The 26,387-nt window shown below is 41.4% G+C and overlaps 1 protein-coding gene across 1 annotated transcript in view; it reads left to right on the forward strand.

Moving 5' to 3' along the window:
- SEC24B (SEC24 homolog B, COPII coat complex component) overlaps nt 1-26,387 on the forward strand; it is a 521,322-nt gene that overhangs the window by 295,207 nt on the left and 199,728 nt on the right. Inside the window, exon 12 of the mRNA XM_053700185.1 lies at nt 10,665-10,783. Within this exon, the coding sequence (XP_053556160.1) occupies nt 10,665-10,783 (119 nt within the window). The remainder of the gene's footprint in view (nt 1-10,664; nt 10,784-26,387) is intronic.

Raw genomic sequence — 26,387 nt, forward strand, 5'->3', positions numbered from 1 at the left:
TTTTCCTATAGTCGACCCCAGAAAGGACTGATGGCAGACAGTCCCCAAGGTCGAGGGGGCGGTTTCTACTCTACACAAGCGCGCCACTATACCCATAGAAGATAGTTGTGCTTTCCAAGATCCTATGGATAAAAAAATTAGAAGGTCTGCTAAAGATGTTTGTTCAGCAAGGTTCCCTTCTACAACCCATTGCATGCATTGTCCCTGTCACTGCAGCCGCGTGTTTCTAGTTTGATGAGCTAGGAAAGGCGATTATTAGTAATTCTTCTTCTTATGAGGAGATTATGGACAGAATTCGTGCTCTTAATTGGCTAATTCTTTCACCCTAGACGCCACCTTGCAATTGGCTAGGTTAGCGGCGAAAAAATTCTGGGTTTGCTATTGTGGCGCAGAGCGCTTTGGTTAAAATCTTGGGCAGCGGATGCGTCTTCCAAGAACAAATTGCTTGACATTCCTTTCAAGGGGAAAACACTCTTTGGCCCTGACTTGAAAGAGATTATCTCTGATATCACTGGGGGCAAGGGCCACGCCCTTCCTCAGGATAGGTCTTTTCAAGACCAAAAATAAACCTAAGTTTCGTCCCTTTCGCAGAAACGGATCAGCCCCAAGGGCTACGTCCTCTAAGCAGGAAGGTAATACTTCTCAAGCCAATCCAGCCTGGAGACCTATGCAAGGCTGGAACAAAGGAAAGCAGGCCAGGAAACCTGCCACTGCTACCAAGACAGCATGAAATGCGGGCCCCCGATCCGGGACCGGATCTGGTGGGGGGCAGACTCTCTCTCTTCGCTCAGGCTGGGGCAAGAGATGTTCTGGATCCTTGGGCGCTAGAAATAGTCTCCCAAGGTTATTCTCTGGAGTTCAAGGGGCTTCCTCCAAGGGGGAGGTTCCACAGGTCTCAGTTGTCTTCAGACCACATAAGAAGACAGGCATTCTTACATTGGGTAGAAGACCTGCTAAAAATGGGAGTGATTCATCCTGTTCCATTAGGAGAACAAGGGATGGGGTTCTACTCCAATCTGTTCATAGTTCCCAAAAAAGAGGGAACGTTCAGACCTATCTTAGATCTCAAGATCTTGAACAAGTTTCTCAAGGTTCCATCGTTCAAGATGGAAACCATTCGAACACTTCTTCCTTCCATCCAGGAAGGTCAATTCATGACCAAGGTGGATTTCAAGGATGCGTATCTACATATTCCTATCCACAAGGAACATCATCGGTTCCTAAGGTTTGCATTCCTGGACAAGCATTTCCAGTTCGTGGCGTTTTCTTTCGGATTAGCCACTGCTCCTAGGATTTCTCATAGGTACTAGGGTCCCTTCTGGCGGTGCTAAGACCAAGGGGCATTGCTGTAGTACCTTACTTGGACGACATTCTGATTCGAGCGTCGTCCCTTCCTCAAGTAAAGGCTCACACGGACATTGTCCTGGCCTTTCTCAGATCTCACGGATGGAAAGTGAACGTGGAAAAGAGTTCTCTATCTCCGTCAACGAGGGTTTCCTTCTTGGGAACTATAATAGACTCCTTAGAAATGAGGATTTTTCTGACAGAAGCCAGAAAAACAAAACTTCTAGACTCTTGTCGGATACTTCATTCCGTTCCTCTTCCTTCCATAGCGCAGTGCATGGAAGTGATAGGTTTGATGGTAGCGGCAATGGACATAGTTCCTTTTGTGCGCATTCATCTAAGACCATTACAACTGTTCATGCTCAGTCCGTGGAATGGGGACTATTCAGACTTGTCTCCGAAGATACAAGTAAATCAGAGGACCAGAGACTCTTTCCGTTGGTGGCTGTCCCTGGACAACCTGTCACAAGGGATGACCTTCCGCAGACCAGAGTGGGTCATTGTCACGACCGACGCCAGTCTGATGGGCTGGGGCGCGGTCTGGGGATCCCTGAAAGCTCAGGGTCTTTGGTCTCGGGTAGAATCTCTTCTACCGATAAATATTCTGGAACTGAGAGCGATATTCAATGCTCTCAAAGCTTGGCCTCAGTTAGCGAGGGCCAAGTTCATACATCAACCATCAGGGGGGAACAAGGAGTTCCCTAGCGATGGAAGAAGTGACCAAAATCATTCTATGGGCGGAGTCTCACTCCTGCCACCTGTCTGCTATCCACATCCCAGGAGTGGAAAATTGGGAAGCGGATTTTCTGAGTCGTCAGACATTGCATCCGGGGGAGTGGGAACTCCATCCGGAAATCTTTGCCCAAGTCACTCAACCGTGGGGCATTCCAGACATGGATCTGATGGCCTCTCGTCAGAACTTCAGAGTTCCTTACTACGGGTACAGATCCAGGGATCCCAAGGCGGCTCTAGTGGATGCACTAGTAGCACCTTGGACCTTCAAACTAGCTTATGTGTTCCCGCCGTTTCCTCTCATCCCCAGGCTGGTAGCCAGGATCAATCAGGAGAGGGCGTCGGTGATTTTGATAGCTCCTGCGTGGCCACGCAGGACTTGGTATGCAGATCTGGTGAATATGTCATCGGCTCCACCATGGAAGCTACCTTTGAGACGAGACCTTCTTGTTCTAGGTCCGTTCGACCCACTCCAGCTGACTGCTTGGAGATTGAACGCTTGATCTTATCAAAGCGAGGGTTCTCAGATTCTGTTATTAATACTCTTGTTCAGGCCTGAAAGCCTGTAACCAGAAAAATTACCACATTATTTGGTATATCTGTTGGTGTGAATCTGCAGGATTCCCTTGGGACAAGGTTAAGATTCCTAAGAGTCTATCCTTCCTTCGAGAAGGATTGGAAAAAGGATTATCTGCAAGTTCCTTGATGGGACAGATTTCTGCCTTGTCTGTGTTACTTCACAAAAAGCTGGCAGCTGTGCCAGATGTTCTAGCCTTTGTTCAGGCTCTGGTTAGAATCAAGCCTGTTTACAAAATTTTGACTCCTCCTTGGAGTCTCAACCTAGTTCTTTCAGTTCTTCAGGGGGTTCCGTTTGAACCCTTACATTCCGTTGATATTAAGTTATTATCTTGGAAAGTTTTGTTTTTGGTTGCAATTTCTTCTGCTAGAAGAGTTTCAGAATTATCTGCTCTGCAGTGTTCTTCTCCTTATCTGGTGTTCCATGCAGATAAGGTGGTTTTGCGTACTAAACCTGGTTTTCTTCCAAAAGTTGTTTCTAACAAAAACATTAACCAGGAGATAGTTGTGCCTTCTTTGTGTCCTAATCCAGTTTCAAAGAAGGAACGTTTGTTGCACAACTTGGATGTAGTTCGTGCTCTCAAATTTTACTTAGCAGCTACTAAGGATTTCAGACAAACTTTGTCTTTGTTTGTTGTTTATTCTGGTAAACGGAGAGGTCAAAAAGCAACTTCTACCTCTCTCTCCTTCTGGATTAAAAGCATTATCCGATTGGCTTATGAGACTGCCGGACGGCAGTCTCCTGAAAGAATCACAGCTCACTCCACTAGGGCTGTGGCTTCCACATGGACCTTCAAGAACGAGGCTTCTGTTGATCAGATATGTACGGCAGCGACTTGGTCTTCACTGCACACTTTTTCTAAATTTTACAAATTTGATACTTTTGCTTCTTCTGAGGCTATTTTTGGGAGAAAGGTTTTGCAAGCCGTGGTGCCTTCCATTTAGGTGACCTGATTTGCTCCCTCCCTTCATCCGTGTCCTAAAGCTTTGGTATTGGTTCCCACAAGTAAGGATGACGCCGTGGACCGGACACACCTATGTTGGAGAAAACAGAATTTATGTTTACCTGATAAATTACTTTCTCCAACGGTGTGTCCGGTCCACGGCCCGCCCTGGTTTTTTTAATCAGGTCTGATAATTTATTTTCTTTAACTACAGTCACCACGGTAACATATGGTTTCTCCTATGCAAATATTCCTCCTTAACGTCGGTCGAATGACTGGGGTAGGCGGAGCCTAGGAGGGATCATGTGACCAGCTTTGCTGGGCTCTTTGCCATTTCCTGTTGGGGAAGAGAATATCCCACAAGTAAGGATGACGCCGTGGACCGGACACACCGTTGGAGAAAGTAATTTATCAGGTAAACATAAATTCTGTTTTTATGTAAAATTTACTTTTTCATCTCAGTGAGTGGGCTAGAGTCTAGACAAGTACATTTCTTGGGCTTATCTGAAGTTCTTTCACAGCTGCCGTTGTTTTTTGTGAGCATTTTACCCCCTACATATCTCACTGCTTTATCTTGCTGATTAGTTTTTCTCAAAATGTGCTCTTATTACACTGAGTGGCATAAATGCCAAAACAAGAAGCAAAAACACAGTATTTTTTTCTGTATGTAGCTTAAAAAAAACAACTGTTTCTTTCATGTAATTAGCAAGAGTCCATGAGCTAGTGACGTATGGGATATACATTCCTACCAGGAGGGGCAAAGTTTCCCAAACCTTAAAATGCCTATAAATACACCACTCACCACACCCACAATTCAGTTTTACAAACTTTGCCTCCTATGGAGGTGGTGAAGTAAGTTTGTGCTAGATTCTACGTTGATATGCGCTCCGCAGCAGGTTGGAGCCCGGTTTTCCTCTCAGCGTGCAGTGAATGTCAGAGGGATGTGAGGAGAGTATTGCCTATTTGAATGCAATGATCTCCTTCTACGGGGTCTATTTCATAGGTTCTCTGTTATCGGTCGTAGAGATTCATCTCTTACCTCCCTTTTCAGATCGACGATATACTCTTATATATATATACCATTACCTCTGCTGATTCTCGTTTCAGTACTGGTTTGGCTTTCTACAACATGTAGATGAGTGTCCTGGGGTAAGTAAGTCTTATTTTCTGTGACACTCTAAGCTATGGTTGGGCACTTTGTTTATAAAGTTCTAAATATATGTATTCAAACATTTATTTGCCTTGACTCAGGATGTTCAACATTCCTTATTTTCAGACAGTCAGTTTCATATTTGGGATAATGCACTTGAATCAATTATTTTTCTTACCTTAAAAATTTGACTTTTTTCCCTGTGGGCTGTTAGGCTCGCGGGGGCTGAAAATGCTTCATTTTATTGCGTCATTCTTGGCGCAGACTTTTTTGGCGCAAAAAATCTTTTCTGTTTCCGGCGTCATACGTGTCGCCGGAAGTTGCGTCATTTTTTACGTTCTTTTGCGCCAAAAATGTCGGCGTTCCAGACGTGGCGTCATTTTTGTCGCCAAAAAGCATTTAGGCGCCAAATAATTTGGGCGTCTTATTTGGCGCTAAAAAAATATGGGCATCGCTTTTGTCTCCACATTATTTAAGTCTCATTTTTCTTTGATTCTGGTTGCTAGAAGCTTGTTCATTGGCATTTTTTCCCATTCCTGAAACTGTCATTTAAGGAATTTGATCAATTTTGCTTTATATGTTGTTTTTTCTCTTACATATTGCAAGATGTCTCACGTTGCATCTGAGTCAGAAGATACTACAGGAAAATCGCTGTCTGGTGCTGGAACTACCAAAGCTAAGTGTATCTGCTGTAAACTTTTGGTAGCTATTCCTCCAGCTGTTGTTTGTATTAATTGTCATGACAAACTTGTTAATGCAGATAATATTTCCTTTAGTAATGTACCATTACCTGTTGCAGTTCCATCAACATCTAATGTTCAGAATGTTCCTGATAACATAAGAGATTTTGTTTCTGAATCCATCAAGAAGGCTATGTCTGTTATTCCTCCTTCTAGTAAACATAAAAAATCTTTTAAAACTTCTCTTTATACAGATGAATTTTTAAATGAACATCATCATTCTGATTCTAATGACTCTTCTGGTTCAGAGGATTCTGTCTCAGAGATTGATGCTGATAAATCTTCATATTTATTTAAAATGGAATTTATTCGTTCTTTACTTAAAGAAGTACTAATTGCTTTAGAAATTGAGGATTCTGGTCCTCTTGATACTAATTCTAAACGTTTAGATAAGGTCTTTAAATCTCCTGTGGTTATTCCAGAAGTTTTTCCTGTTCCTGGTGCTATTTCTGAAGTAATTTCCAGAGAATGGGATAAATTGGGTAATTCATTTACTCCTTCTAAACGTTTTAAGCAATTATATCCTGTGCCATCTGACAGATTAGAATTTTGGGACAAAATCCCTAAGGTTGGTGGGGCTATTTCTACCCTTGCTAAACGTACTACTATTCCTACGTCAGATGGTACTTCCTTTAAGGATCCTTTAGATAGGAAAATTGAATCCTTTCTAAGAAAAGCTTATCTGTGTTCAGGTAATCTTCTTAGACCTGCTATATCATTGGCTGATGTTGCTGCAGCTTCAACTTTTTGGTTGGAAACTTTAGCGCAACAAGTAACAGATCATGATTCTCATAATATTATTATTCTTCTTCAACATGCTAATAATTTTATCTGTGATGCCATTTTTGATATTATCAGAGTTGATGTCAGGTTTATGTCTCTAGCTATTTTAGCTAGAAGAGCTTTATGGCTTAAGACTTGGAATGCTGATATGGCTTCTAAATCGACTCTACTTTCCATTTCTTTCCAGGGTAACAAATTATTTGGTTCTCAGTTGGATTCTATTATCTCAACTGTTACTGGTGGGAAAGGAACTTTTTTACCACAGGATAAAAAATCTAAGGGTAAAAACAGGGCTAATAATCGTTTTCGTTCCTTTCGTTTCAACAAAGAACAAAAGTCTGATCCTTCATCCTCAGGAGCAGTTTCAGTTTGGAAACCATCTCCAGTCTGGAATAAATCCAAGCCTTCTAGAAAAGCAAAGCCAGCTTCTAAGTCCACATGAAGGTGCGGCCCTCATTCCAGCTCAGCTGGTAGGGGGCAGGTTACGTTTTTTCAAAGACATTTGGATCAAATCTGTTCACAATCTTTGGATTCAGAACATTGTTTCAGAAGGGTACAGAATTGGTTTCAAGATAAGACCTCCTGCAAAGAGATTTTTTCTTTCCCGTGTCCCAGTAAATCCAGTGAAAGCTCAAGCATTTCTGAAATGTGTTTCAGATCTAGAGTTGGCTGGAATAATTATGCCAGTTCCAGTTCTCGAACAGGGACTGGGGTTTTATTCGAATCTCTTCATTGTACCAAAGAAGGAGAATTCCTTCAGACCAGTTCTGGATCTAAAAATATTGAATCGTTATGTAAGGATACCGACGTTCAAAATGGTAACTGTAAGGACTATCTTGCCTTTTGTTCAACAAGGGCATTATATGTCCACAATAGATTTACAGGATGCATATCTGCATATTCCGATTCATCCAGATCATTATCAGTTCCTGAGATTCTCTTTTCTGGACAAGCATTACCAGTTTGTGGCTCTGCCGTTTGGCCTAGCTACAGCTCCAAGAATTTTTACAAAGGTTCTCGGTGCCCTTCTGTCTGTAATCAGAGAACAGGGTATTGTGGTATTTCCTTATTTGGACGATATCTTGGTACTTGCTCAGTCTTTACATTTAGCAGAATCTCATACGAATCGACTTGTGTTGTTTCTTCAAGATCATGGTTGGAGGATAAATTCACTAAAAAGTTCATTGACTCCTCAGACAAGGGTAACCTTTCTGGGTTTCCAGATAGATTCAGTGTCCATGACTTTGACAGACAAGAGACGTCTAAAATTGATTTCAGCTTGTCGAAACCTTCAGTCACAATCATTCCCTTCGGTAGCCTTATGCATGGAAATTCTAGGTCTTATGACTGCTGCATCGGACGCGATCCCCTTTGCTCGTTTTCACATGCAACCTCTTCAGCTCTGTATGCTGAATCAATGGTGCAGGGATTACACAAAGATATCTCAATTAATATCTTTAAAACCGATTGTACGACACTCTCTAACGTGGTGGACAGATCACCATCGTTTAATTCAGGGGGCTTCTTTTGTTCTTCCGACCTGGACTGTAATTTCAACAGATGCAAGTCTTACAGGTTGGGGAGCTGTGTGGGGATCTCTGACGGCACAAGGAGTTTGGGAATCTCAGGAGGTGAGATTACCGATCAATATTTTGGAACTCCGTGCAATTTTCAGAGCTCTTCAGTCTTGGCCTCTTCTGAAGAGAGAATCGTTCATTTGTTTTCAGACAGAAAATGTCACAACTGTGGCATACATCAATCATCAAGGAGGGACTCACAGTCCTCTGGCTATGAAAGAAGTATCTCGAATTCTGGTTTGGGCGGAATCCAGCTCCTGTCTAATCTCTGCGGTTCATATCCCAGGTATAGACAATTGGGAAGCGGATTATCTCAGTCGCCAAACGTTGCATCCGGGCGAATGGTCTCTTCACCCAGAGGTATTTCTTCAGATTGTTCAAATGTGGGGGCTTCCAGAAATAGATCTGATGGCGTCTCATCTAAACAAGAAACTTCCCAGGTATCTGTCCAGATCCCGGGATCCTCAGGCGCAAGCAGTGGATGCATTATCACTTCCTTGGAAGTATCATCCTGCCTATATCTTTCCGCCTCTAGTTCTTCTTCCAAGAGTAATCTCCAAGATTCTGAAGGAATGCTCGTTTGTTCTGCTGGTAGCTCCGGCATGGCCTCACAGGTTTTGGTATGCGGATCTTGTCCAGAGGGCCTCTTGCCATCCGTGGACTCTTCCGCTAAGACCAGACCTTCTGTCGCAAGGTCCTTTTTTCCATCAGGATCTCAAATCCTTAAATTTAAAGGTATGGAGATTGAACGCTTGATTTTTGGTCAAAGAGGTTTCTCTGACTCTGTGATTAATACTATGTTACAGGCTCGTAAATCTGTATCTAGAGAGATATATTATAGAGTCTGGAAGACTTATATTTCTTGGTGTCTTTCTCATCATTTTTCTTGGCATTCTTTTAGAATTCCGAGAATTTTACAGTTTCTTCAGGATGGTTTAGATAAAGGTTTATCCGCAAGTTCTTTGAAATGACAAATCTCTGCTCTTTCTGTTCTTTTTCACAGAAAGATTGCTAATCTTCCTGATATTCATTGTTTTGTACAAGCTTTGGTTCGTATGAAACCTGTCATTAAGTCAATTTCTCCTCCTTGGAGTTTGAATTTGGTTCTGGGAGCTCTTCAAGCTCCTCCTTTTGAACCCATGCATTCATTGGACATTAAATTACTTTCTTGGAAAGTTTTGTTCCTTTTGGCGATCTCTTCTGCCAGAAGAGTCTCTGAATTATCTGCTCTTTCTTGTGAGTCTCCTTTTCTGATTTTTCATCAGGATAAGGCGGTGTTGCGAACTTCTTTTGAATTTTTACCTAAGGTTGTGAATTCCAACAACATCAGTAGAGAAATTGTGGTTCCCTCATTATGTCCTAATCCTAAGAATTCTAAGGAGAAATCGTTCCATTCTTTGGATGTTGTTAGAGCTTTGAAATATTATGTTGAAGCTACTAAGTCTTTCCGAAAGACTTCTAGTCTATTTGTTATCTTTTCCGGTTCTAGAAAAGGCCAGAAAGCTTCTGCCGTTTCTTTGGCATCTTGGTTGAAATCTTTAATTCATCATGCCTATGTCGAGTCGGGTAAAACTCCGCCTCAAAGGATTACAGCTCATTCTACTAGGTCAGTTTCTACTTCCTGGGCGTTTAAGAATGAAGCTTCGGTTGATCAGATTTGCAAAGCAGCAACTTGGTCCTCTTTGCATACTTTTACTAAATTCTACCATTTTGATGTATTTTCTTCTTCTGAAGCAGTTTTTGGTAGAAAAGTACTTCAGGCAGCGGTTTCAGTTTGAATCTTCGGTTTGTTTTTCATTAAACTTTATTTTGGGTGTGGATTATTTTCAGCAGGAATTGGCTGTCTTTATTTTATCCCTCCCTCTCTAGTGACTCTTGCGTGGAAAGATCCACATCTTGGGTAGTCATTATCCCATACGTCACTAGCTCATGGACTCTTGCTAATTACATGAAAGAAAACATAATTTATGTAAGAACTTACCTGATAAATTCATTTCTTTCATATTAGCAAGAGTCCATGAGGCCCGTCCCTTTTTTGTGGTGGTTATGATTTTTTTGTATAAAGCACAATTATTCCAATTCCTTATTTTATATGCTTTCGCACTTTTTTCTTATCACCCCACTTCTTGGCTATTCGTTAAACTGAATTGTGGGTGTGGTGAGGGGTGTATTTATAGGCATTTTAAGGTTTGGGAAACTTTGCCCCTCCTGGTAGGAATGTATATCCCATACGTCACTAGCTCATGGACTCTTGCTAATATGAAAGAAATGAATTTATCAGGTAAGTTCTTACATAAATTATGTTTTTCAGTACTGTATGCTCCTTTTTAAATGCATGCTTACATGGGAAACTCTTTATTTGAGAAAGCTTTGCTGCTTTCTATGGAAGACGGGGCTTCCAGGTTTAGCCTATTTTTTTGTTTTTAGAATCTATTCATGCAAGTGTTGGCATGATTATTTCACTCCATGCTGGTGAGTTTTAGATAATCAGGCCCATTGTATTTATCACACCTCAATATCTGATTAAAGAGCCATAATAATGAAAAAATGACTCTTAGCTTAGTGATTGGATTACCAGTAATTGCTGCTCAGGACCAGCAGCTCTCTGCAGCTCCCTAGCGGTAATTTAAATATTACAGGGGTTAAACAGACAGAGTTGGGGAGTCACTAGTGTTAAAAATGATTTACTCTAACAAATTTTTTTCATTATTTTTGCCCTTTATTATACAGTTACAGAATTCTTCCTAAGAATACAAAGACCTAATTATTAAATAGATTGAATGTTAGTGAGTTTCTCTTTTCTGCTTTATTTTTAAAGGTTACGTGGAGACTCAAGAACAAGAATAGGCTTCATCACTTTTGACAGCACGGTTCATTTTTACAGTTTACAAGAAGGCCTTTGTCAACCCAAAATGCTAATTGTTTCAGACATAGATGGTAAGCTTTGAATACTAAGCAATTTAATATAGAGAGTTGTTGAATTATCATTGCAATGCACTATGGGCCATTTTACAGTGGAGCAGTAGTTATCGCCCCAGCGCTAACTCCACTAGAATTCATTTTTTTTCGCACTAACCCGATGCCGTGAGAATATCGCAAGTAAGTTTGTTTTTGTTTCAGGATCAATAAAACAGTCTGTACACAACCCAAAGTGATTTAAAGGAGCAGTAATATGAAGCTCTAATGTGTTAATTTATTTTATTATTGCACGTTTTTTTACAGAGAACAATATGTTTAACTCCTGCAAATTGATAACACCTAGTTTAAAGTCCATTATAGGACTGCAGTACGCTATTAGTCTGGAGCTGAACCCATCCACTTAACCAATCACCAGCCTCATTTATTTCAGGATCAACAGAACATTGCAGATCCGTAGCCGAATGTTACTGTGTGTCTAACCCTTTTCTTCATCAGATGCTGAGAGTCCACGGGAGTGTCTAAAAGCCCCGCAAAAAACAAAATTGATGCTTACCTGATCAATTCATTTATTTCATGATTGTGAGAGTCCATGAGATCACGTGTGGGAATGTTCCCATCCTGACCACTACTAGGAGGCAAAAGACACCTCGACACACCATGGCTTTAAATCCCTCCCACTTCACATTATCCTCAGTCATTTTCTTTTGCCTCCTTGATGATCAGTGAGGTGAAAGTTAAGCACAAGATCTACTCATAGTTTGATAGGTATCCTCTAACCCAGTGTTTCTCAACCTTTGTGTAGCAAGTACCCCTGTAGGCATTCATTTGGTTTCTATGTACCCCGCACATTATCTTTTATATGAGAAAAAAAGGAAATCATATGTATCACTTGATTTCACAAGCTTGTTAATAAAGTAAATATATAGGAATCTGATATTTTTTATATTTTTTCTGGAATGTAATATTTTGCAATATTACCACAGAGAATAATAAACATATAAAACTCAGATAAAATTAGATGCAGTTACTGAGCTTCTTAAATTAAAACAGAGAAAAATAAACTATTTTTTGCATGATGAGGAAAGAAATATTTATGGTACCATCTTTCTATTTTTAATAACCATTTCATGCACAGTTTACCTATCTTGTATTACTGCGGCATACTTCAGTATGATGCACTTTAACTATTTTACCCTCATATGTCACTAACAAGCCAGATATAAGCCAATCTAAGGTTTTACTAATTTGAAGTGAATCTGTGATTGAGCAGTGGTCCCACAAAGGCAAGAAAATACTCACACTCTGCCCTGTTGGGAGTACTCTAGGGTAGAAATGAGAAACACCGCTTTCTTTGATATGTCATTCTTACAATCGCTACATCAGGAAAAAAAAGAATGAAGACAAATCCCTGGAGTACCCCTTGCCAATGCCCTAAGTAATGCCACAGGTTGAGAAACTAGGCTCTAACCAATCTGAGGCCTGAATCCTCCTTGCAGTAACCTATCATTCAGAAGGGCAGACAGAGGGTTTTCAGCCAAGCAGTGAAAGGTCTTTTCTCAGTAAAGAAATGTTGCAGGCCTCTCAGGTGAAATATGGACTTGTCCACCAATCCCCTGGTCTACAGGTAGCTCATCCTTGTGGATCCACAGCCCTCCTCAGGTGAACTGTGGACTTGTCCACCAATCCACTAAGTTGAGATGCTGTTACTAACTTAGATCCTTGGCATTGTGCTTGCACTGCCAAACATTGGCTCATCTACTGGAAGCAAGCTGCTACCGCTGAGGTAAGCACAGTGGACAGAGGTGCTTAGAAGAAAGTACCTGCATCTTCATAGTCCATCAGCTATTAGTATGAACATGTTGACATGCTTCACATTGTCTGGAGACATATATATTTATACACCACACACCTTATGCTAGCAGTTTATAGCACTTTTGGGCACTTTTAAAAAACTTTTCTCCTACATTGGTGTGTCCGGTCCACGGCTTCATCCTTACTTGTGGGAATATTCTCTTCCCTAACAGGAAATGGCAAAGAGAGCACAGCAAAAGCTGCCCATATAGCTCCCCCTCTGGCTCCGCCCCCCAGTCATTCTCTTTGCCGCTCTGAACAAGTAGCATCTCCACGGGGATGGTAAAGAGTATGTGGTGTTAGTTGTAGTTTTATTTCTTCTATCAAGAGTTTGTTATTTTAAAATAGTGCCGGTTTGTACTATTTACTCTACAACAGAAAGTGATGAAGAGTTCTGTTAAAAGAGGAGTGTGATTTTAGCAACAGTAACTAAAATCCATTGCTGTTCCCACGCAGGACTGTTGAAACCAGAGAACTTCAGTTGGGGGGAACAGTTTGCAGACTTTTCTGCTCCAGGTATGACTAATCTCTTTTCTAGCAAGACATAGTAATGCTAGAGGACTGTCATTTTCCCTTATGGGATCGGTAAGCCATTTCAGAATGAAGGCTTATAAATGGGCTCTATACTGGTTGACACTATTGTGGGCTAAATCGATTGATTTATATAATATTTATATGACTTTTGGAGTGTTTTGTGACTTTGAAACACTTTTGGGAACGTTTTTTATTACGCCTGGCAGTTGTTTAGACACCTAATCTAGTCAGGAAGGCCCCTTCACTCTGGTATGCAGAGGGAGGAGGCCTCATTTTCGCGCCTCAGTTGCGCAGTTACTTCTGGAAGCAGTGCATGCAGCTTCATGTGAGAGGGTCCTGTGGCCATAAAAACGATTTCAAGAAGGCTTATTTCTGTGGTGAATAACCCCCAAGGAAATAGTCTCTCAGGGGTATCTTCTAGAGTTCAAGGAACTTCCTCCAAGGGGAAGGTTCCACATGTCTCGCTTATCTTCAGACCAGATAAAGAGACAGGCATTCTTACATTGCGTAGGAGACCTATTAAAGATGGGAGTGATACACCCAGTTCCAACAGCGGAACAAGGTCTGGGGTTTTACTCAAACCTGTTTGTAGTTCCCAAAAAAGAGGGAACTTTCAGGCCAATTCTGGATTTAAAAATTCTAAACAAATTCCTCAGAGTTCCATCATTCAAAATGGAAACCATTCGAACGATTTTACCAACAATCCAGGAGGGTCAATACATGACTACCGTGGACTTAAAGGATGCGTACCTACATATTCCTATCCACAAAGATCATAATCAGTTCCTAAAGTTCGCCTTTCTGGACAAACATTACCAGTTCGTGGCTCTTTCGTTCGGTTTAGCCACTGCTCCCAGAATTTTCACAAAGGTGCTAGGGTCCCTACTAGCGGTTCTAAGACCGAGGGGCATGGCGGTGGCACCTTACTTAGACGACATCCTAATCCAAGCGTCGTCCCTTTCCAGATCAAGGGCTCATACAGACATTGTATTAGCCTTTCTCAGGTCTCACGGGTGGAAGGTGAACGTAGAAAAGAGTTCCCTGTCCCCGTCTACAAGGGTTCCCTTTCTGGGAACAATAATAGATTCTGTAGAAATGAAGATTTTTCTGACAGAGGTCAGAAAATTAAAACTTCTAAACGCTTGTCAAGTTCTTCAATCTATTCCTCAGCCTTCCATAGCTCAGTGCATGGAGGTAATAGGACTAATGGTTGCAGCAATGGACGTGGTTCCTTTTGCTTGAATTCATCTAAGACCATTGCAACTGTGCATGCTCAAACAGTGGAATGGGGATTATGCAGACTTGTCTCCCCAGATTCAAGTAGACCAGGTAACCAGAGACTCACTCCGCTGGTGGTTGACTCAGGATCACCTGTCTCAGGGAATGAGTTTCCGCAGACCAGAGTGGGTCATCGTCACGACCGACGCCAGTCTCTTAGGCTGGGGCGCGGTCTGGGACTCCCTGAAAGCTCAGGGTCTATGGTCTCTGGAAGAGTCCCTTCTCCCGATAAACATTTTGGAACTGAGAGCGATATTCAATGCGCTCCTGGCCTGGCCTCACCTAGCGAAGGCCAGATTCATAAGATTTCAGTCGGACAACATGACGACTCTAGCGTACATCAATCATCAGGGGGGAACAAAGAGTTCCTTGGCAATGACAGAGGTATCCAAGATCATCAAATGGGCGGAGGATCACTCCTGCCACCTATCTGCAATCCAGACAACTGGTAGGCGGATTATTTGAGTCGTCAGATTTTCCATCCGGGGGAGTGGGAACTCCACCCGGAGGTCTTTGCCCAGTTAACTCAACTATGGGGCAAAATTTACCATTAGATATGGAAAACATATATCTGTTGGTGCGAATCCAAGGGATTCTCTTGGAGTAAAATTACAATTCCTAGGATACTTTCCTTTCTCCAAGAGGGTTTGGATAAAGGGTTGTCAGCGAGTTCTCTTAAAGGACAGATATCTGCTCTATCTGTTTTGTTGCACAAACGTCTGGCAGCAGTGCCAGATGTACAGGCGTTTGTACAGGCCTTAGTCAGAATCAAGCTTGTCTACAGACCCATGACTCCTCCATGGAGTCTAAACTTAGTTCTTTCAGTTCTTCAAGGGGTTCCGTTTGAACCTTTACATTCCATAGATATTAAGTTACTATCTTGGAAAGTTCTGTTTTTGGTTGCTATTTCTTCTGCTAGAAGAGTTTCTGAATTGTCTGCTTTGCAGTGTACTTCACCCTATCTGGTATTCCATACAGATAAGGTTGTTTTGCGTACCAAACCTGGTTTTCTTCCAAAAGTAGTTTCCAACAGGAATATTAACCAGGAAATAGTTGTTCCTTTTCTATGTCCGAATCCAGTTTCAAAGAAGGAACGTTTGTTACACAACCTAGATGTGGTCCGTGCTTTAAAATTCTATTTAGAAGCAACAAAGGATTTCAGACAAACATCATCTTTGTTTGTCGTTTTTTCTGGTAAGAGGAGAGGGCAGAAAGCTACTGCTACCTCTCTTTCTTTTTGGCTGAAAAGCATCATCCGATTGGCTTATGAGACTGCCGGACGGCAGCCTCCTGAACGAATTACAGCTCACTCTACTAGAGCTGTGGCTTCCACATGGGCCTTCAAGAACGAGGCTTCTGTTGATCAGATCTGTAAGGCAGCGACTTGGTCTTCTCTGCATACTTTTGCCAAATTTTACAAATTCGATACTTATGCTTCTTCGGAGGCTGTTTTTGGGAGAAAGGTGTTGCAAACTGTGGTGCCTTCCGTTTAGGTTACCTGACTTGCTCTCCCTTCATCCGTGTCCTAAAGCTTTTTTATTGGTTCCCACAAGTAAGGATGAAGCCGTGGACCGGACACACCAATGTAGGAGAAAACAGAATTTATGTTTACCTAATAAATTTCTTTCTCCTACGGTGTGTCCGGTCCACGGCCCGCCCTGGCTTTTAGTCAGGTTTAAAAATTTTTGTTTCTGTACACTACAGTCACCACGGCACCCTATAGTTTCTCCTTTTTCTCCTAACCGTCGGTCGAATCCAGAGGGGGAGCTATATGGGCAGCTTTTGCTGTGCTCTCTTTGCCATTTCCTGTTAGGGAAGAGAATATTCCCACAAGTAAGGATGAAGCCGTGGACCGGACACACCATAGGAGAAAGAAATTTATCAGTTAAACATAAATTCATTTTTTTTGAGGTTACTGATGCTTTAAATTTAGTAAGTTTAATTTAAGTGCTTAGTGCACTCAGAAGTTTTTTCTTAGCTAGGCACTGTATGTTTTTTTCTTTACCTGCGCTAAAATTCAGCTTTTTACCTTCAGGTTTTAACGGTTAAGTGCTCATTGATAACACAGGCGCATTAAGGGTTAACCATTATTTAGCACGCATTAAGGGTTAACCATTTTTTAGCACGCTTTTTTAGCACACATTTTTTGTGCTGCAATCCTTTTCTGTTCCAGTGTTACTGTAACATTCTCAGCAAGTAGGAAGGTTCTCAGGACCAGTGCAGGTGGTAAGGCACTCATCAGAGCTTGGCTTCAAATTTGGGGTACAAATTTTATTTAACCCTGTTATCTCTGATACTTAAAGGGACAGTCAACACCAGAATTTTTGTTGTTTAAAAAGATAGATAATCCCTTTATTACCCATTCCCCAGTTTTGCATAACCAACACAGTTATATTAATACACTTTTTACTGCTGTGACTATCTTGTATCTCAGCATCTCCTGACCGCCCCTAATCACATGACTTTTAGTTATTATCTATTGACTTGCATTTTAGCCAATTAGTGCAGTGTCTGCCACAACCCACGGGGGTGATCACAATGCTATCTATATGGTTTACCTGAACTACTCTCCCCTGTTGTGAAAAGCAAATACAAAAGCATGTTATTAGAGGCGGCCTTCAAGGGCTTAGAAATTATCATATGAGCCTTCCTAGGTTTGCTCTCAACTAGAATACCAAGAGAACAAAGCAAAATTGTTGATAAAAGTAAATTGGAAAGTTGTTTAAAATTACATGAAAAATAAAAGTTTTTTTTGGCCTTGACTGTCCCTTTAAGCCATTTTTTTACTGGTACTATGGAGCATACTGGTGCAGCTGGTGCAGCTCAGGCCTCATCAGCAGACCATATAGAGGAGAGATCCTCTGTTACTTTATCCGCTTATAGTTTGTGTTTGCTTTGTTCCCACATGTGTGTCCCTGCTCAACTTTGTATCTCATTCACTTAGTCTATTGCTAATCCTTAACGGGGCTTTACTGCGCTTAATCAAAAAATATATTTGAGTCCCACTTGTGGTATAAATTCTAGGATCAGCTGCTCTTAACAATACAATACAATCAGTCACTGCAAAAGATAAAAAGAAGGCACTCCAATAGCATAATATCACATTATCACCCAGACACAGTCCCCCAGAGTCACATACAGAAGACAGGTACTCACAAAGGGAGCACACTCAAATAGTGCATGTCACGTAGTCTGGGTCAATTTGTAGCTTCCCAGCTAGCTCTCCCCCAGTACTGCTATACTGGGCATCAGCGCAATAACCTGGGCATCAGCACAATAAAGACATTTATCAAATGACAGAGAAAGCTTGGGATCGGCTTCCATATTAAATAAAATAGCCATTTATTTCCCTTATACTCTAATTTCAATATAAAAAATTAGAATAAAATTCTAAGCATAGATAAATCATTATTAAAACCGGCACCTCTACACCCCAGCCATGCTGGAGAGACTCACCCAACCGGTAACCAGGAATCCAATCCACACCAGCAGATCAATTCTGTTCAAACTGCAGATCCTAGAAAACTGCAAAGAGAAGCGACAGGCAGGATAAACGATCTAATGCTATAAAATCCGGTCTGTCTCCTTGAAAATCCGGGTTCCAAACAGCCGGCTAGAAACAAACTGTTCAGTACTCAGGAAGTAACAGAGCGGTCACATGATCACAAATTCAAAAGAAAGTTGTGGTCCAACAACTTTCTTAAAGAGATATTACCCAAACTAAATAAAAGGTGGGGACTGCAAAGGTAAGAATGATGTTAGTGTGGAGTTAGATGAGGGCAGCTATTAGGCAAGTGGAATTCATTAGTTACTGATTTGATGATAGGCTTCCCTGAACAAAAAGGTCTTTAGGGAGCAATTAAAGGAGAGGTTAAGGGACAATCAATCAAAAAGAAATGTTTAAAAAAATCCAGTAATAACTGCAGATAGTCAAGCAATATGTGTATCAGTAACGCTGTTGTGTTTAAACACAATCAAAACGGGCTCAATATGGATAAGCGGTAAAGGGCTTTTAAACACTGGCTTACCTCCTCTGCTTCTTCTCACCGCATAGCTTTGTCGTTCCTGCTGCTTCCAGACTCGGCTGGCAGGCGACCCAAAACTGGTGTGCATATATTTGCACTAACTCACCTCTGCAGCTCGACTCTTGTTGCTACCTTTGCAGAGAGGTTTAAACGCATGTGATCTCTTCGCTTCAGCACTGCTCCCTACTTCGCTCCCAGTCTTCGGCCCTTACTTATGACATCATCCTCCGCTGACAGTAATGTTCTCTTCGGTGGATCCTTCCACTGTTACCCAGATACCCCTTTCTCCTCTGCAATCCTCCGACTTGGGACCACAGGTGCACTAGACAATCCAAAGTAGCAAGAAAGGAATATCCCAGAAAGAAGGAGCGTTGGTAAAAGTATTCAATCCTTTATTCAAAAATCTTGTAAAAACAGCAACTTTTCAGTAAAACAATTCTTTGTGTTCAGGTCACAACGTCTTACACGTTTCAGCTATATCAGCCGTACTCATAGACTTAATTTGTGTTGGACCGGAACAGCTCTTTCTCCAACATTGGTGTGTCCGGTCCACGGCGTCATCCTTACTTGTGGGATATTCTCTTCCCCAACAGGAAATGGCAAAGAGTCCCAGCAAAGCTGGTCACATGATCCCTCCTAGGCTCCGCCCACCCCAGTCATTCTCTTTGCCGTTGCACAGGCAACATCTCCACGGAGATGGTTAAGAGTTTTTTGGTGTTTAAATGTAGTTTTTATTCTTCTATCAAGTGTTTGTTATTTTAAAATAGTGCTGGTATGTACTATTTACTCTGAAACAGAAAAGGATGAAGATTTCTGTTTGTAAGAGGAAGATGATTTTAGCAGACAGTAACTAAAATCGATTGCTGTTTCCACACAGGACTGTTGAGATTAAGTAACTTCAGTTGGGGGAAACAGTTAGCAGACTTTTGTATGACTAGCCATATTTCTAACAAGACCATGTAATGCTGGAAGGCTGTCATTTCCCCTCATGGGGACCGGTAAGCCATTTTCTTAGTCAAACATAAAAGAATAAAGGGCTTAAAAAAGGGCTTAAAAACTGGTAGACATTTTTATGGGCTAAAACGATTGCTTTATTGGGGCATATTATGCAGATTCTAGCTAATAATTGGCATTATAATCTTGGGGAACGTTTAAAAAACGGCAGGCACTGTGTTGGACACCTTTTTTAGTTTCGGGGCCTTTCTAGTTATAGACTGAGCCTAATTTTCGCGCCATTACTGCGCAGTTGTTTTTGGAGAGCAAGGCATGCAGATGCATGTGTGAGGATCTAAGAATCACTAAAAAAGCTTCTAGAAGGCATCATTTGGTATCGTATTCCCCTCTGGGCTTGGTTGGGTCTCAGCAAAGCATATAGCTGGGACTGTATAGGGGTCAAATTTAAAAACGGTTCCGTTATTTTAAGGGTTAAAGCTCTGAAATTTGGTGTGCAATACTTTTAATGCTTTAAGACACTGTGGTGAAATTTTGGTAATTTTTGAACAATTCCTTCATACTTTTTCACATATTCAGTAATAGTGTTTTCAGTTTGAAATTTAAAGAGACAGTAACGGTTTTATTTTAAAACGTTTTTTGTGCTTTGTTGACAAGTTTAAGCCTGTTTAACATGTCTGTACCATCAGATAAGCTATGTTCTATATGTATGAAAGCCAATGTGTCTCCCCATTTAAATTTATGTGATAATTGTGCCATAGTGTCCAAACAAAGTAAGGACAGTAATGCCACAGATAATGATATTGCCCAAGATGATTCCTCAAATGAGGGGAGTAAACATGATACTACATCATCCCCTACTGTGTCTACACCAGTTTTGCCCACACAGGAGGCCCCTAGTACATCTAGTGCGCCAATACTTATTACCATGCAACAATTAACGGCTGTAATGGATAACTCCATAGCAAATCTTTTATCCAAAATGCCTACTTATCAGAGAAAGCGCGATTGCTCTGTTTTAAACACTGAAGAGCAAGAGGGCGCTGATGATAACTGTTCTGACATACCCTCACACCAATCTCAAGGGGCCATGAGGGAGGTTTTGTCTGATGGAGAAATCTCAGATTCAGGAAAAATTTCTCATCAAGCTGAACCTGATGTTGTGACATTTAAATTTAAATTAGAACATCTCCGCGCACTGCTTAAGGAGGTGTTATCTACTCTGGATGATTGTGACAATTTGGTCATTCCAGAGAAATTATGTAAGATGGACAAGTTCCTAGAGGTTCTGGTGCCCCCCGACGCTTTTCCTATACCCAAGCGGGTGGCGGACATAGTAAATAAAGAGTGGGAGAAGCCCGGCATACCTTTTGTTCCCCCCCCTATATTTAAGAAATTATTTCCTATAGTCAACCCCAGAAAGGACTTATGGCAGACAGTCCCCAAGGTCGAGGGGGCGGTTTCTACTCTAAACAAACGCACTACTATTCCTATCGAAGATAGTTGTGCTTTCAAAGATCCTATGGATAAGAAATTAGAGGGTTTGCTTAAAAAGATTTTTGTACAGCAAGGTTACCTTCTACAACCAATTTCATGCATTGTTCCTGTCACTACGGCAGCGTGTTTCTGGTTCGAGGAACTAGAAAAGTCGCTCAGTAAAGAATCTTCGTATGAGGAGGTTATGGACAGAGTTCAAGCACTTAAATTGGCTAACTCTTTTGTTTTAGATGTCGCTTTGCAAATAGCTAGATTAGCGGCGAAAAATTCAGGGTTTGCTATCGTGGCGCGCAGAGCGCTTTGGCTAAAGTCTTGGTCAGCGGATGTGTCTTCCAAGACAAAATTGCTTAACATTCCTTTCAAAGGAAAAACATTATTTGGACCAGATTTGAAAGAGATTATTTCAGACATCACTGGGGGAAAGGGCCACGCCCTCCCACAGGATAGGTCTTTTAAGGCTAAAAATAAGCCTAATTTTCGTCCCTTTCGCAGAAACGGACCAGCCTATAATTCTGCATCCTCTAAGCAAGAGGGTAATACTTCACAACCCAAACCAGCCTGGAAACCAATGCAAGGCTGGAACAAGGGTAAGCAGGCCAAGAAGCCTACCACTGCTACCAAAACAGCATGAAGGGATAGCCCCCTATCCGGGACCAGATCTAGTGGGGGGCAGACTCTCTCTCTTTGCTCAGGCTTGGGCAAGAGATGTTCAGGATCCTTGGGCGCTAGAAATAGTTTCTCAAGGTTATCTCCTGGAATTCAAGGAACTACCCCCAAGGGGAAGGTTCCACAGGTCTCACTTATCTTCAAACCAAATAAAGAGACAGGCATTCTTACATTGTGTAGAAGACCTGTTAAAGATGGGAGTGATACATCCAGTTCCAATAAGAGAACAAGGAATGGGATTTTATTCCAATCTGTTCATAGTTCCCAAAAAAGAGGGAACATTCAGACCAATTTTGGATCTGAAGATCCTAAACAAATTTCTCAGGGTACCATCGTTCAAAATGCAAACTATTCGAACGATCCTACCCACCATCCAGGAAAGTCAATTTATGACTACCGTGGATTTAAAGGATGCGTACCTACATATTCTTATCCACAAGGAACATCATCAGTTCCTAAGGTTCGCTTTTCTGGACAAGCATTACTAGTTTGTGGCACTTCCATTCGGATTAGCCACTGCTCCAAGGATTTTCACAAAGGTACTAGGGTCCCTTCTAGCGGTTCTAAGACCAAGGGGCATTGCAGTAGTACCTTACTTGGACGACATCCTAATTCAAGCGTCGTCCCTGTCAAAAGCAAAGGCTCATACGGACATCGTCCTAGCCTTTCTCAGATCTCACGGATGGAAGGTGAACAAAGAAAAAAGTTCTCTGTCCCCGTCAACAAGAGTTCCCTTTTTGGGAACAATAATAGATTCCTTAGAAATGAGGATTTTTCTGACAGAGGTCAGAAAATCAAAACTTCTAAGCTCTTGTCAAGTACTTCATTCTGTTCCTCGTCCTTCCATAGCGCAGTGCTTGGAAGTAATAGGATTGATGGTTGCAACAATGGACATAGTTCCTTTTGCACGAATTCATCTAAGACCATTACAACTGTGCATGCTCAGACAGTGGAATGGGGATTATACAGACTTGTCTCCGATGATTCAAGTAGATCAAAAGACCAGAGATTCACTCCGTTGGTGGCTGACCCTGGACAATCTGTCACAGGGAATGAGCTTCCGCAGACCAGAGTGGGTCATTGTCACGACCGACGCCAGTCTAGTGGGCTGGGGCGCGGTCTGGGAATCCCTGAAAGCTCAGGGTCTATGGTCTCGGGAAGAGTCCCTTCTCCCGATAAACATTCTGGAACTGAGAGCGATATTCAATGCTCTCAGAGCTTGGCCTCAACTAGCAAAGGCCAAATTCATAAGGTTTCAATCAGACAACATGACGACCGTTGCATATATCAATCATCAGGGGGGAACAAGGAGTTCCCTGGCGATGAAAGAAGTGAACAAGATAATTCAATGGGCGGAGGATCACTCCTGCCACTTGTCTGCGATCCACATCCCAGGAGTGGAAAATTGGGAAGCGGATTTTCTGAGTCGTCAGACATTCCATCCGGGGGAGTGGGAACTCCATCCGGAAATCTTTGCCCAAATAACTCAATTATGGGGCATTCCAGACATGGATCTGATGGCGTCTCATCAGAACTTCAAGGTTCCTTGCTACGGGTCCAGATCCAGGGATCCCAAGGCGACTCTAGTAGATGCACTAGTAGCACCTTGGACCTTCAACCTAGCTTATGTATTCCCACCGTTTCCTCTCATTCCCAGGCTGGTAGCCAGGATCAATCAGGAGAGGGCCTCGGTGATCTTGATAGCTCCTGCGTGGCCACGCAGGACTTGGTATGCAGACCTGGTGAATATGTCATCGGCTCCACCATGGAAGCTACCTTTGAGACAGGACCTTCTTGTTCAGGGTCCATTCGAACATCCGAATCTGGTTTCCCTCCAACTGACGGCTTGGAGATTGAACGCTTGATTTTATCAAAGCGTGGGTTTTCAGATTCTGTAATAGATACTCTAATTCAGGCTAGAAAGCCTGTAACTAGAAAAATTTACCATAAAATATGGAAAAAATATATCTGTTGGTGTGAATCCAAAGGATTCCCATGGAACAAGATAAAAATTCCTAAGATTCTCTCCTTTCTACAAGAAGGTTTGGAGAAAGGATTATCTGCAAGTTCTCTAAAGGGACATATCTCTGCTTTATCTGTCTTACTACACAAGAGACTGGCAGCTGTGCCAGATGTTCAAGCATTTGTTCAGGCTCTGGTTAGGATCAAGCCTGTTTACAGACCTTTGACTCCTCCCTGGAGTCTAAATCTAGTTCTTTCAGTTCTTCAAGGGGTTCCGTTTGAACCTTTACATTCCATAGATATTAAGTTACTATCTTGGAAAGTTTTGTTTTTGGTTGCAATTTCTTCTGCTAGAAGAGTTTCAGAGTTATCTGCTCTGCAGTGTTCTCCGCCCTATCTGGTGTTCCATGCAGATAAGGTGGTTTTGCGTACTAAGCCTGGTTTTTTTCCTAAAGTTGTTTCTAACAAAAATATTAACCAGGAGATAGTTGTACCTTCTTTGTGTCCGAATCCAGTTTCAAAGAAGGAACGTTTGTTACACAATTTGGACGTAGTCCGTGCTCTAAAATTCTATTTAGAGGCTACTAAAGATTTCAGACAAGCATCTTCCTTGTTTGTTGTTTATTCTGGTAAAAGGAGAGGTCAAAAAGCGACTTCTACCTCTCTTTCCTTTTGGCTTAAAAGCATTATCCGATTGGCTTATGAGACTGCCGGACGGCAGCCTCCTGAAAGAATCACAGCTCACTCCACTAGGGCTGTGGCTTCCACATGGGCCTTCAAGAACGAGGCTTCTGTTGACCAGATATGTAAGGCAGCGACTTGGTCTTCACTGCACACTTTTGCCAAATTTTACAAATTTGATACTTTTGCTTCTTCGGAGGCTATTTTTGGGAGAAAGGTTTTGCAAGCTGTGGTTCCTTCCGTTTAGGTGACCTGATTTGCTCCCTCCCTTCATCCGTGTCCTAAAGCTTTGGTATTGGTTCCCACAAGTAAGGATGACGCCGTGGACCGGACACACCAATGTTGGAGAAAACAGAATTTATACTTACCTGATAAATTACTTTCTCCAATGGTGTGTCCAGTCCACGGCCCGCCCTGGTTTTTTAATCAGGTCTGATTAATTATTTTCTCTAACTACAGTCACCACGGTATCATATGGTTTCTCCTATATATATTTCCTCCTGTCCGTCGGTCGATGACTGGGGTGGGCGGAGCCTAGGAGGGATCATGTGACCAGCTTTGCTGGGACTCTTTGCCATTTCCTGTTGGGGAAGAGAATATCCCACAAGTAAGGATGACGCCGTGGACCGGACACACCGTTGGAGAAAGTAATTTATCAGGTAAGTATAAATTCTGTTTTTCTATCCTTTACAATTAAAAACATCTGAACACAATGTTTTAACCCCATAATTACCTATTAGTTCTATATGACTACCCTTAGTAAATCTCAATATGATAATTATATTATTACTAGTCATCCTAGATGCTGTTTAATCAATAATGGTGTATATTAAACTAGTACTATCTCTGTTATATATTTTGTACCATATGCTATATTATACATGCATCACTGCATAGGTACACATACTATCTGTATTACAATAATATACAGGATTTCTAAATTCTTACCTTACATTCTTAAAGTTATCCAGTCTTAATCTACTATTTTAATTTATCATTATACTATGAATTTAATGTCTGTTACTCATTATATATATATTTCATAAATGATTTAATATTATATTAAAAACATATGTACATATGATCACCAAATAATATTTGCCATTCATTATTCCGTTTGAACAATTTTTAATACCACTCATTTGCTGCATAAATACCTTCATAGTATATAATATCCACAATGCATATAAATACATATTATTTCCAAAAATTAAGTCAAATCTGGAATTTAATCCTTTTGGGATTCTAGTATTCATTGTGAATATCCAATAAATTTCTTGTTTCATCAATTTTTGTTCTATGCCCCCTCCTCTTTCATTAAGGATAACCTTTTCTATGATATTCCAAGAAAATGTTTCTAAACTCCTGCCATGATTTTCTATAAAATGTTTAGCTATAGGTGTCATTCTTTCCTCCTGTTTTTTTTTACTTTCTGATTGTGATGTAATGCTATTAAGGTGTTCTCTTATTCTAACTCTGGTCTCACTTGTAGTTTTCCCTATATACTGCAGATGGCACTGTTTACACGTTATCAAATATATTACATGTGTGCTTCTGCAGTTGACACATTGTTTGGTTTCAAATTTTCTTTTTGTTACACTAGAGTTAAAATGTACACCTGTAGTCACGTATTTACATGCTTTTACATTGTGTATATCCACATTTATGTGTTCCTTTTATCTCTTGCCAAGATAATCTGCTAATATCCGAATTCCTTTGTACTGTAGGTGAGATGAAATTACCTATAGTTTTACCTCTCCTGTATGAGAATCTACAGTCATTTTTCTTAATATCTTTTCATTTCTTTCATGTAATTAGCAAGAGTCCATGAGCTAGTGACGTATGGGATATACATTCCTACCAGGAGGGGCAAAGTTTCCCAAACCTCAAAATGCCTACAAATACACCCCTCACCACACCCACAATTCAGTTTTACAAACTTTGCCTCCGATGGAGGTGGTGAAGTAAGTTTGTGCTAGATTCTACGTTGATATGCGCTCCGCAGCAAGTTGGAGCCCGGTTTTCCTCTCAGCGTGCAGTGAATGTCAGAGGGATGTGAGGAGAGTATTGCCTATTTGAATGCAGTGATCTCCTTCTACGGGGTCTATTTCATAGGTTCTCTGTTATCGGTCGTAGAGATTCATCTCTTACCTCCCTTTTCAGATCGACGATATACT

Source organism: Bombina bombina, chromosome 2 (assembly GCF_027579735.1).
Source record: "Bombina bombina isolate aBomBom1 chromosome 2, aBomBom1.pri, whole genome shotgun sequence".
Taxonomy (NCBI): domain Eukaryota; kingdom Metazoa; phylum Chordata; class Amphibia; order Anura; family Bombinatoridae; genus Bombina; species Bombina bombina.